At 33.6% G+C, this 13335-nt stretch overlaps 1 protein-coding gene across 3 annotated transcripts in view; it reads right to left on the bottom strand.

Annotated features, from left to right (window-relative positions):
* Positions 1-13335, bottom strand: part of Sec24CD (COPII coat complex component secretory 24CD) — a 114596-nt gene that overhangs the window by 66418 nt on the left and 34843 nt on the right. For all 3 annotated transcript variants that reach the window (XM_035372814.2, XM_035372815.2, XM_035372812.2), the window contains exon 4: positions 11404-12228. In XM_035372814.2, coding sequence (XP_035228705.2) covers positions 11404-12228 — 825 coding nt within the window. The remainder of the gene's footprint in view (positions 1-11403; positions 12229-13335) is intronic.

Here is a 13335-nt window from a genome sequence, read left to right as displayed (position 1 = left end):
ACTAGTTTCGATGGTTTTACCGAACCATCATCTTCAGCTGCAAAACCGCAAATGAACAAGATAGGAAATAATGATTAGATAAGATAAGAAAGCCTGGACAAGAATAAGCAAGTGGCGCCATCTGTTGGCGAAACCAGAACTAAAACATAATTTCTCTAAAAGCCGAAGGCAAATTTGGATTGGAATTAGGATCGTTAACTAGAACAGAAAGATTTTTATGAATGTGAAATGCCTCTAGAAAATCCAGTTCTCCAATGGAAGATGTTTTTTGAATAATTTTGGCAGCAGAAAAATTGAAAGTGTGATTTTCGGACCAACAATGTTGAGCAACAGAAGACCTCTGTGTTTCCTTTTTTCTAACATATCCTCATGTTCTTTGACGCGAAATTTTAAGGCTCTCTTAGTTTGGTCAATGTAAATTAAACCACACTGGCAAGGAATCCTATAAATACCCCAGGAATTCATATCCGGAATGGGGTCCTTGAGTATAGAAGTTGGAATTTTATTGATGGGAGAAAAAACAACCCGAAAGTTAAATTTCTGCAAAATATGTGCAACTTTATAGCTAATTGATGGAAAGAAGGGAATGACAACAGAATTTTTATAATCTCCTAAAATAAGAGTGTGGCTTTGTGTTGAGATGAGAATTTTTTAACTGCTTGATTAATAATGTTGGGTGAAAAGCCCCTGTCAATAGCTATTGCTTTTAAATAATTTAGTTCTTCATCAAGGGCTAGTTTGGAGGAGCAAACTTGAAGAGCACGGAAAACATAGGAATAAAATGACGCTAACTTTTGTTTAGTCGGATGACATGATTTAAAGTGTGGTGGAAGGCAAACCGATGAAGGTTTACGGTAAACTGTAGTACTGAAGTTGGATGTGTTACGTGAGACCAGAATGTCGAGAAACGCAAGAGAATTGCAAGTCTCAAGTTCAAAAGTGAACTGAATAGCAGGATCAATAGAATTCATTGTTGAAAGAACTTTATTTAAATCATCTTTATTACCTTCAAGCAGGGTAAAAGTATCGTCTACGTAGCGGAACCATGCCGGGAAGTTTAAAGTTTCAAACAATTTTGATTCATAATAATGCATGTAGATATCAGCCAGGATGGGACTGAGGGGACTTCCCATGGCTAACCCCTCAGTTTGCTTGTAATATTTATTTTGGAAAACAAAATGTGTTTGTTTCAAACAGAGTTGAGTGAGAGAAATTAGCTCATCAATTTCGATGCGAGAGAAATGAAATTCGCGAAGTCTGGTTTCTAGACATCTTAATGCACCCTCCACTGGGACATTGGTGAATAATGATTTTACATCAAAAGAAACCATGAGTAAATTACTAGGAGAAATGTTTTTAACATTTTTTCAAACTCTATTGAATTTTTTATGGTGTAAATGTTATTGTCTAATAGAGTGGAAAATCTAGAAACTAAATATTTAGCTAAAGGATACGAGGCAGTACCTAAATTTGATACAATAGGGCGGAAAGGAATACCACTTTTATGAATTTTGGGAAGAGCATATAATCTGGCACAATTCGCAACAGATGGGATAAGCGAATGTTTTAAGTTGCTTGAAATGATTTGCGAAGATTTGATCGCAGTTTTTATTTTGGATAAGTCCGAAGGTGAAGGATCTTTAGGGATCGGATTATATGGTCCTTCGTTTAAGAGTTTAGTGACACCATCGATGTAAGTGTTCTTATCCATGACGACTATCTGGCCACCTTTGTCGGCCTTTGAAATGATAATATCCGGGTTAGAATGAATTTCGCGCATTGTAGCTCTTTTTCTCGCAGTTAGATTTGGTTTCAAAGGTTTATTATGTAATTTCACATTATGAGCGATAAGATGCCTAATCATTTCTTTCTGTGAATCTGAAACTTTACTGAACTTGAAAGCTTTTTCGATAGGAGCCAAAATCTTTGGAATCGAGGGTTTAAAGGTTTGTGAGAAGTTAAAATTATATTTTAGAATTCTCTCTTGTTCTTCTGAAAGACTAACATTAGAAATATTAACTATTGGCTTGATGTTTACAATGGGAAGATTTTTTGAACTACTTGAACTGGAAGACTGTAAAAGAAGTTTTTCGAATTTAACTGCAAGGGTGTTTTTATGACGGTTAACTGCATTCTCTGTTCTATACCAAGACTTTTGCTCAAGGCCAGTGAATTTTGGATATGATTTAGCGAGTTCCAGATGAAGCTTATAGAGTTCATGTTTAACTTATGACAATTGTTGACGTGTATCCCTTATCACGGACCGAAGTAAGGCAAGCTTGCAATTTAACAGAATTCTTGAAACGCGACTCGAAAGTTTTTGATTAGTTTTGATTTGAATAAAATTGGGGATCAATTTTTTACATTTACATTTAAGTAAAAAGTCAAGATGATTCAGGAATTTTTGCCGTTTCAGGCGTAATTTAGTGAAACGATTAACGGATGAAGGCATGATAAACAATGCAGAAAATCAAACTAAATTAACTGAGCAATAATAAAGTACACACAAAACAGCAGAAAAATCCTTCACTGAAATGAATAGAAAACAAAACGTTTGTAAGCAAAATGCATGAAATCAGACAAGCAAAGCACAATATCCAAATGTACAAAACATAACTTGAAAATTGCAAAAGTGTACTCACCAAAACTCCTACAATCACAAAATGGCGGCCACACCACGTGCAAAAAAGAAAGCAAAATGTAAGCCTGTTTGGGGCTTCTATAATTAAGACACAATAACACACCGAATAAATACTAATTCAGAAGTCAAACAACAAAAATCAGCGTTATACCTACAAAATTTTCACAGGACTAGTTTCGATGGTTTTACCGAACCATCATCTTCAGCTGCAAAACCGCAAATGAACAAGATAGGAAATAATGATAAGATAAGAAAGCCTGGACAAGAATAAGCAAGTGGCGCCATCTGTTGGCGAAACCAGAACTAAAATCAGACCAGAACTGTCTGATTTCATGCATTTTGCTTACAAACGTTTTGTTTTCTATTCATTTCAGTGAGGTATTTTTCTGCTGTTTTGTGTGTACTTTATTATTGCTCAGTTAATTTAGTTTGATTTTCTGCATTGTTTATCATGCCTTCATCTGTTAATCGTTTCACTAAATTACGCCTGAAACGGCAAAAATTCCTGAATCATCTTGACTTTTTACTTAAATGTAAATGTAAAAAATTGATCCCCAATTTTATTCAAATCAAAACTAATCAAAAACTTTCGAGTCCCGTTTCAAGAATTCTGTTAAATTGCAAGCTTGCCTTATTTCGGTCCGTGATAAGGGATACACGTCAACAATTGTCATAAGTTAAACATGAACTCTATAAGCTTCATCTGGAACTCGCTAAATCATATCCAAAATTCACTGGCCTTGAGCAAAAGTCTTGGTATAGAACAGAGAATGCAGTTAACCGTCATAAAAACACCCTTGCAGTTAAATTCGAAAAACTTCTTTTACAGTCTTCCAGTTCAAGTAGTTCAAAAAATCTTCCCATTGTAAACATCAAGCCAATAGTTAATATTTCTAATGTTAGTCTTTCAGAAGAACAAGAGAGAATTCTAAAATATAATTTTAACTTCTCACAAACCTGTAAACCCTCGATTCCAAAGATTTTGGCTCCTATCGAAAAAGCTTTCAAGTTCAGTAAAGTTTCAGATTCACAGAAAGAAATGATTAGGCATCTTATCGCTCATAATGTGAAATTCAATAATAAACCTTTGAAACCAAATCTAACTGCGAGAGAAAGAGCTACAATGCGCGAAATTCTTTTTCTAACCCGGATATTATCATTTCAAAGGCCGACAAAGGTGGCCAGATAGTCGTCATGGATAAGAACACTTACATCGATGGTGTCACTAAACTCTTAAACGAAGGACCATATAATGCGATCCCTAAAGATCCTTCACCTTCGGACTTATCCAAAATAAAAACTGCGATCAAATCTTCGCAAATCATTTCAAGCAACTTAAAACATTCGCTTATCCCATCTGTTGCGAATTGTGCCAGATTATATGCTCTTCCCAAAATTCATAAAAGTGGTATTCCTTTCCGCCCTATTGTATCAAATTTAGGTACTGCCTCGTATCCTTTAGCTAAATATTTAAGTTTCTAGATTTTCCACTCTATTAGACAATAACATTTACACCATAAAAAATTCAATAGAGTTTGTAAAAAAGGTTAAAAACATTTCTCCTAGTAATTTACTCATGGTTTCTTTTGATGTAAAATCATTATTCACCAATGTCCCAGTGGAGGGTGCATTAAGATGTCTAGAAACCAGACTTCGCGAATTTCATTTCTCTTGCATCGAAATTGATGAGCTAATTTCTCTCACTCAACTCTGTTTGAAACAAACACATTTTGTTTTCCAAAATAAATATTACAAGCAAACTGAGGGATTAGCCATGGGAAGTCCCCTCAGTCCCATCCTGGCTGATATCTACATGCATTATTATGAATCAAAATTGTTTGAAACTTTAAACTTCCCGGCATGGTTCCGCTACGTAGACGGTACTTTTATCCTGTTTGAAGGTAATAAAGATGATTTAAATAAAGTTCTTTCGACAATGAATTCTATTGATCCTGCTATTCAGTTCACTTTTGAACTTGAGACTTGCAATTCTCTTCCGTTTCTTGACATTCTGGTCACACGTAACACATCCAACTTCAGTACTACAGTTTATCGTAAACCTTCATCGGTTTGCCTTCCACCACACTTTAAATCATGTCATCCGACTAAACAAAAGTTAGCGTCATTTTATTCCTATGTTTTCCGTGCTCTTCAAGTTTGCTCCTCCAAACTAGCCCTTGATGAAGAACTAAATTATTTAAAAGCAATAGCTATTGACAGGGGCTTTTCACCCAACATTATTAATCAAGCAGTTAAAAAATTCTCATCTCAACACACTAAAAGCCACACTCTTATTTTAGGAGATTATAAAAATTCTGTTGTCATTCCCTTCTTTCCATCAATTAGCTATATAAAGTTGCACATATTTTGCAGAAATTTAACTTTCGGGTTGTTTTTTCTCCCATCAATAAAATTTCAACTTCTACACTCAAGGACCCCATTCCGGATATGAATTCCTGGGGTATTTATAGGATTCCTTGCCAGTGTGGTTTAATTTACATTGACCAAACTAAGAGAGCCTTAAAATTTCGCGTCAAAGAACATGAGGCATATGTTAGAAAAAAGGAAACACAGAGGTCTTCTGTTGCTCAACATTGTTGGTCCGAAAATCACACTTTCAATTTTTCTGCTGCCAAAATTATTCAAAAAACATCTTCCATTGGAGAACTGGATTTTCTAGAGGCATTTCACATTCATAAAAATCTTTCTGTTCTAGTTAACGATCCTAATTCCAATCCAAATTTGCCTTTGGCTTTTAGAGAAATTATGTTTTAGTTCTGGTTTCGCCAACAGATGGCGCCACTTGCTTTTTCTTGTCCAGGCTTTCTTATCTTATCTAATCATTATTTCCCATCTTGTTCATTTGCGGTTTTGCAGCTGAAGATGATGGTTCGGTAAAACCATCGAAACTAGTCCTGTGAAAATTTTGTAGGTATAACGCTGATTTTTATTGTTTGACTTCTGAATTAGTAAATAACTGGTGTTTTTCATTCTAATTTTCAACAGACGGCGTTAAATTTCCAGTATAGAATCATTCTTTGCTTGGGTTGGTAGACCGCAGAACTTTTAGTCCTATTCATCCAGATTGGAAAGTGACACCTTCCCCCCGAAAAAGGTCCGTTGCTTGTTTTGCAGCAAACTTATAACAGTTTCAATATTCAAGATTTTGCGGAGAAAGGGGAGACCACCCAACCTTTGTACTGTATAATATATTGGCCAAAAAGTGAAATTATTTTGACTATTCGATTACTTTCCCTTTATTTAATCCATTCCAAATATTATTCCTTTGAAAGCTAATCTGTGTTAAAACACAACCATTTTTGGAAGTTTACTATACTTCAGCAGTTACTGCAACCATGTTATTATGAACATTCATACATATGCTCATAATATAAGCATAACGATCATAATAAACACGAATATGAACTGACCAAGCAGAACGAGAATGCAAATTTTTAAGATCTTGATTAGAAATTCAAACGTATGTAGTATTTGAGTGGGAGGAGAAGAATGCCGAATGTAGCGGAATTTTCTACTGCTTTCGCAATTCTTTGACCAATGGAACGACGGGCACCTGTCTATACTCTTCATGCACACCAAAGGTTATGTTAATGCAGAGAAAGGGGGAAAAGCTATTTCCAAGAGTATGACTCACCATCTCACATTCCATATTAGGAAGAAAAGATGTTTATTTAGTTTTGGTAAAAAAGTAAATAAATAAATAAATAAAAAACCACTAAAAGCAAAAAATAAGTACTAAAAACAAAAAAATAAGGGCTTTAAAGAAAAAGTAATCACCTATAAGGGCCTTTATATTTCATTTTCAAATATAAGGACTTATAAGCACTTATAAGGACCGCTACGAACCCTGGCACATTCTGAAAATTTGATGACTTTTGCTAAGATAGTTGTGGTAACACACAAATACCAGTTTCAATTCATAATTAAAGAAAAAAGAAAATAGCAAAATGATTTTCTAGCACAGGGTGAACATCAGAATTAAATGGTACTTCCTGTAGTACCCTTTCGACGTGTTTGTATAACTGGTCATTATATTACATGAAAATTTCATACATAAAGAAATTAATTACATTTTCACATTCTAAAACTTCAGTGTAGTTATCAAAACTGTAAACTTTTAAGTATTTTAACAAGAACTTGGATTAAACCATTAATTTATATGCAGTTAAACAGATCTTCAAGAATAAAGTTTCTTTTGCAACCTACAGCCAAATATTTGATTTGGTGCATTTACATAAACTTGCAACTTTATTTCTCAAAAACTGTTGTCTTCATTTTCATTTCACATGTATCTATCATAGCATATATTTAGTTAGTACTGAAGAGTTAAACATACCATTTTGTGTGCTATAAATAGAGCAATTTTTTTTTAAATCCACAATGCTAATGATACTGCACTACTTATGAGAACAATGTAATAAATATTCACAACGTCAGCATTCCTCAAACAATGGTATACAATCATTTCATAAAGCTGGGCTACAACAATCACTTTGAAATACAGCGTATTATTAACCAGATAAAGATATGGTTTAAATATTACAGAATCAGAGATAGGGAAAAAAGATTGATTGGATTTTATTTAACACTTCAAAGAATTTTATAGTAATATATTTCACCATGAGCACCATTAGTTGCTCGGAGAATATACGGTATGCTCTCAATTTTCCTCCCAAGGTTATTTAGCATTTGCGGAATCACAGTAGCTGTCAAGTGATTCAATTTTTCAATTCTTCGATACTGGGAATCTCTGCAGCATAAGCTCTTCATGTCCACCCAAAAATTTAATCGAGTGGTGTGACATTCATGATTTTGGCCATGAATTTACCCAACTCAACTGATCCTATGATGTGGGAACGTTTCATCCAGAACATGTACACATGTGTAGCCCAATGATAGTGGGCCCCATCCAGTTGAAAAAAACACATTTGGCTGCCTTTCTTCCAACTGCTGTACCAAAAACAATCTCAGCACACCAAAGTAATCGTCCATATTAATTAACGACTGTGAAGAAAAGATGGATCCAATTGCGCTGTTATGAGTTAGTATACATCAAATGTTAATTAAAGGATTACCTTGCTCGATTTCCCTTACAAAATGCGAGTGTACCAACACCTAAATTCTACAGTCAGTTAACCTCTTCTCAAACATGAAATGCTGCTTCATTACCAAATACAATTTTCTGACGAAACTGATCATAATTACTGACACAACCAAGAATGCTTACAGAAAATTCCTTACTTAAAACAACTCGATCATTAGGTTTGATTTGTTGACAAATCTGCCATTTATATGCACACAATTTCAGCTTTCATGAACTGTTGACCTGGGAATTTCTGTTTACAGACCAGCACAGCAAATGGATCTACTCAGACTGCACACAAACACATCTCGAATGGCAGAAACATTTTCATCACTGACACTTAGACTACCTGCACTTCCTTTACGCAAAACATGTCCAGTTCTCAAAACTGTTTTTACCATCTTTTAATTGACTATTCCATTGGTGAAGATTTAAATTCATTTGTGAAATTAAACTGTTTTTGGAGATTTTGTTTCCGATAACCAGAAAAAACGCACATTGCTTTTCAATGCATGACAGACACCATTTTGTCTGTAAACAAATTCCCTGTTGCCATTCCCCAAATTTAGAACAAATAAAACTTCTTGAACTAAAGACTATATCGATATAAATTATTTCCTATTACTTCATAAAATTATGTTTCAGTTAAACTTTTTAATTTCGGTGTTACTTTGGTAGACGGTTGCACAGATTTTCGGTGATTTACTTTGGCGCAGTTTTTACAATCGTTAGCCATCTTGAAAACCGCTGTTTTTACGTTATTTTGTGCATAGGAAAGTATTCGAAACTTTAAAAAAAAATAAATATCGTTAAAAATAATGGATTAAATTTTTGTTGAAAACGTTGTTTTTTAGGATGACAGGCAAATGTAAATAAATAATTTACTACGAGTATAAAATACTAAAGTAAGGTTAAATTATTACTTTCATATAGCCCTGAAATAGAATAAAAACATTGTGCCAACATTTAATTGGATTAAAATATTACATAAATTGGATATCGAATTAAAAACCATCATACCAACGTTTAAAAGAATGAAAACATTACTTAAATTCAAATACTTTAAAATAAGTAAATAAGAATGCTTCGTACACTAGAGCTAAAATGACAGCAATTACGTTATTGGCGGTAAAAAAGGAGGAATGTCTAATACTTTTTTTTTTACCATTACAGCGGTTATTTCTTCCACCATGACCACAATACCATATACGGCCGTTCTCAGAATTGGCTCTTCTAACGATCTTCATCTGTTATCCACATTTCTCGCACTTCATTGAAGAAGCAATTAACCAGATTTCCTCCAAAAATTTTAAATGAATTTCCTCTGAGCATTGTAACAATTTATAAATAAATCTTTGATTTGGAAAGCCAGGTTGGTCAAAATAAGGTCTCAAAGGACAATTTTTTTTATTCTGATACTGTAAGGATCTTAAGTTTTACTAACGTTTATTTTATTTTAAATCTTTACTATCACTTCTATTTTCTACTTCCGCCCAGAATTAAAAGCTTTAACTTATTTATGCAAATTTGTCTGGCGAACGCCAAGTACTTAAGTTGTGGTTTTTTGCCAAGCGAGAGAGAGGAAGGAGTTAGTCGAAGCAGGCCGCTTGCCTTAGCAGTTTTACTCGGTTGCTGGTTGCCTTCCAGGCCAGAGGTTTAATCCTCTTGATAATTTTAAACGTATTGTAGTGTTAAGAGTTCTCTGTACTACATACGGCTTCCTGTTAATATACGGCCAATCTTCTACGTAGGCCTTTGTTTATTATTCCAAATTTAAGTTAGAGTTTAGTTAATATTTTTATATTCTTACGTTCAGACCACAAGTAGTTGGTCTCTGTATTCCGAAGTTCGGAAATTATTGTAAAGAGTGAAAAATAAAGCGTTTCGTATACCCTTCCTGTGTATCTTGTCTAATTCCCACATTTATTGAACGTAGCTTTAGTAAGCACCCTGTTCCGAGTCAGGTTCTGGAATGTTCCCCAAGCAAGTAAGGCGGAACATAGAACCTGATAATACCAATAATTCTTGGTACTAACCAATAACTACACTAATCTTTGAAAGGGACATATCCGTTGCCTATGAAATCTAATGAATTTGAAGAGATGAATAAAATTTTAAAATGGCGTGGTAATGCACAAATATTCAGTAACCAATCAGGGAGCTGATTACAACTCGTTAATGCACAAATATTCTATAACCAATCAGGGAGCTGATTACAGCTCGTTAATGCACAAATATTCTGTAACCAATCAGGGAATTGATTACATCACGCCTAGAATTATTTAAATAATCATACATAATAAAATCATTAAAATAACGCAAAATTAAATTGTATTTTAATATTTAACAGCCATAAATAATGTTTAAAACATTAGATTAAATTTATAGATATTAAAACCAATTACTTTTAAAGCAAGGTGATGTCATTGATTACATCATCCACAACATAAATTATAGAAAATGTCATTAACAATGAAATTTTTATTTCAAATAAAAATGTAAAATTAAATTGATTTTTAATATTTAAAAGCCATAAATAATATTTAAAACATGGAATTTTTATATAACAAATCACATTATTTTTTAAAATAAAATGACAACAAAGTATTGTTTCCATAAATAACTTGCCAAGCAATGAGTTTACCATAAGTCGTATTGCTCGCCAAAAAAAAAAAAAAAAAAAAGCCAAAATCCATTCAACCGTCTAACCAAAGTAGCACCTCTGTTTCCACAGAAGTTCTTCAATTTTGCAATAAGGAGAGAGGTTAATGAATATTTCTGGTACAGCCATAACAAACCTTTATTGAAGCAGGGCCCAGTATTTACCCAAAGTTTTAACATCAGTTTGTGTGAATGGGAAGATATCATTTATTAGGAACTGCTTCCATACAATAAAACAATTAATTCAATAAAAAACTATTCCCACCTGGATAAACTAAAAAAAAAAAAAAAAAAAAAAAAAAAAAAAAAAAAAAAGCAATCATTATAAAAAAGGGGGGAGGGCAACACTTATGAACAAATGAGATATTATTTATAAGCATAACACTAGCACATTAGCAACTAGAAATTAATTATTAACATTTGTCTTGGATATTCTCCTCATCTTCTGTACTTTCCAAATGTGATTTCTTTCATCAAAAATTTTTGTCACAATAAAGCTTGTAATTCAATGAATGACAAATATATATTTGGAACTGTATTTTGCTTGCAAATCAAAGGAATTCTGAAAAGATCTTATGCAGCTCCCATGAAGGGATTCACCTTTTTTTTTTATTATTTGCTCGACCTTTCACAAAAAGAAATTAATTTATCCTCCCAGAAATGTAAAAGTCCTCCTCCCAGAAATGTAAAAGAATCGTGACATCACTAAAATCTACTGTCTTACACAAATACTATTTAGAATAATAAAATTGTTCCATTGAGCAAATCACATCACTGATAGATAGTCAACATAAGTGACAGGAGAATCTTTTATGTTTCATTCTACATAAAATACGAAGTAATGCCTTTTTATTTTTTAAGGCTGAAGAGAAAATATAACAGCAACACTTAAAACAAAAGCATGTTACTTATTTATGAATACAGCTACCAAGTTACTTTAAAAAGCATTATTCTAGAGTGAAACACAATAAACATTTAAGCAGGAAGGAAAACTTACAGGACTAGGCATATTATCAGGATCCAATCTTCGATTTTGTGTAGTAGGTGGAGGTAGAGCGCCCAACCGATTCTGAGATGAAAGAGCATTACCCTGATGGTTATACTGTGATGCTGGAACAGAAGGTTGCATACTTCCTTGAGCATTATACTGTGATGCTGGAACAGAAGGATGCACATTTCCTTGTGCATTATACTGCGATGCTGAAACAGAAGGATGCACACTTCCTTGTACATTATACTGTGATGCTGAAACAGATGGATGCACACTTCCTTGCACAGGGCCAGGAGATGGAGCTGGAGGATACCGAGCATGCATGCTTGAATTTGGATGGCCATATTGACTGCTAGGTGCAGGTGGAACAGGTCCAGTAATGCCATTAGTATAAGGCATTTGTTGTCGATTGCTTGTAAACTGCTGTTGCTGGATTGGGGGTTGAAACATTTCTGGATTTGACATTCTGTTACTATGCATTTGATTAGCAGGATCTGATGGTGGTACTGCTCTGTCACCATGGGGCATGGAAGAAAAAGAGGTATTTGTTAGTGGTGCAGAGTAAGAAGACCCTCTATGCTGATTTGGTTGATATACTGAATTAGCATTTGGAGGGCAAGAATCAGGAATATTCTCAAGTTGTCCCCCAGGACCAGGTGTCCCTCTAGATGGCTGCTGCCAATATTGCTGCTGCTGTAATGGTGGAGTAGGAGAATGGGATAGTGGAGGTCCTGATAAATTGTTAGGAAGTTTCTGAGGTGGCTGACGACCAGTTAATAATGGGTGATTTTGATTCTGTGAAAGATACAGGGCATTCATATCATGGGACAACTGCAAATAAAGAAAAAATGTTAAAAAGTTATAAATAACAGTAAGTTAAAACAAGGACAAACTTTACATAAATTTTTTTGGTTCAAGTATTTTTACTGAACTGACTTAAAGATAGGATTGTACTTTCTGAAGTTGTTAAGTTATTGACAACTTTGTGAATTCGGGTAAAACTCTTTATTTGGTCTATCCTTCCAGACCATTGATATTATTCTATTAAAAAATAATAATAAAAAGGCACATTTTATAGAAATTTTATGAGAAAAATAAAAGTTTATATGGATGACATCTACATTTTTACAAACATCAGATTTAAAAAAAAATTGATCAGAGAAATGCTGATTAAACAGAAAGCATGCACATCCACAGATGCTCAAATGTGTATGTTTAAGTGAGGTTTCGCTATTGTTGCATATATGCTGGCTTTTAAAAATTAAACCAGCATATATGCAACAATATTCAAAATTTAAGCACATAATGTAAAATAGTAATTTTTGAAGGAGAAGTTGAATTTGAGTGGCTAAAAACACTGCAGAGCAGATGCAGACAACAGTATACAAATATCACATGTTCAGGGTTCGTACACATTTCTGCACACGGAAATTAAGTGCTTTAAGGACCATTAATGAAAAAAATTAAGGACCTATGAGACAAATGTGAACTGAATAAATTCAATTAAAAATATTATCTATGCCTGCATTTCACAATTGTAATACCATCCTAAAAATAAAATAGATCCCTAAGCAGTATGCATTATTACTAAACATGAATTAAAATAATTATTAATATGTTTGAGAATAAATCATCAATTTATCAAGTAGCATTAAATATTTTACACTTATAATAGTTGGATATATTTGAAAGAAGTGACATGTTTTACTAACAGTTAACTTTATGTTAATTTTTTTTATGTCTCATATTGTCACATACTTGGTCAGAGGTTTAGTAAATAACAGGTAGATTTTATGTCAAACGACACAGGTTAAAATGAGAAGATCATAATCAGCATAATTCATAACAAAAGACTGAATGTTGTCAATGCTGCTGCTTGTTTAGAGAGAGACCAGCTGATTAGAACAAACCTGAAAGGCCTGATGTAGACCCAGTTCG

This window comes from Stegodyphus dumicola, chromosome 7, assembly GCF_044657685.1.
Source record: "Stegodyphus dumicola isolate Sdum_Otavi_A_Nest chromosome 7, ASM4465768v1".
Classification (NCBI taxonomy): domain Eukaryota; kingdom Metazoa; phylum Arthropoda; class Arachnida; order Araneae; family Eresidae; genus Stegodyphus; species Stegodyphus dumicola.
The sequence above is the reverse complement of the archived record's forward strand: the minus strand, read 5'-3'. Positions and strand labels throughout refer to the sequence as shown.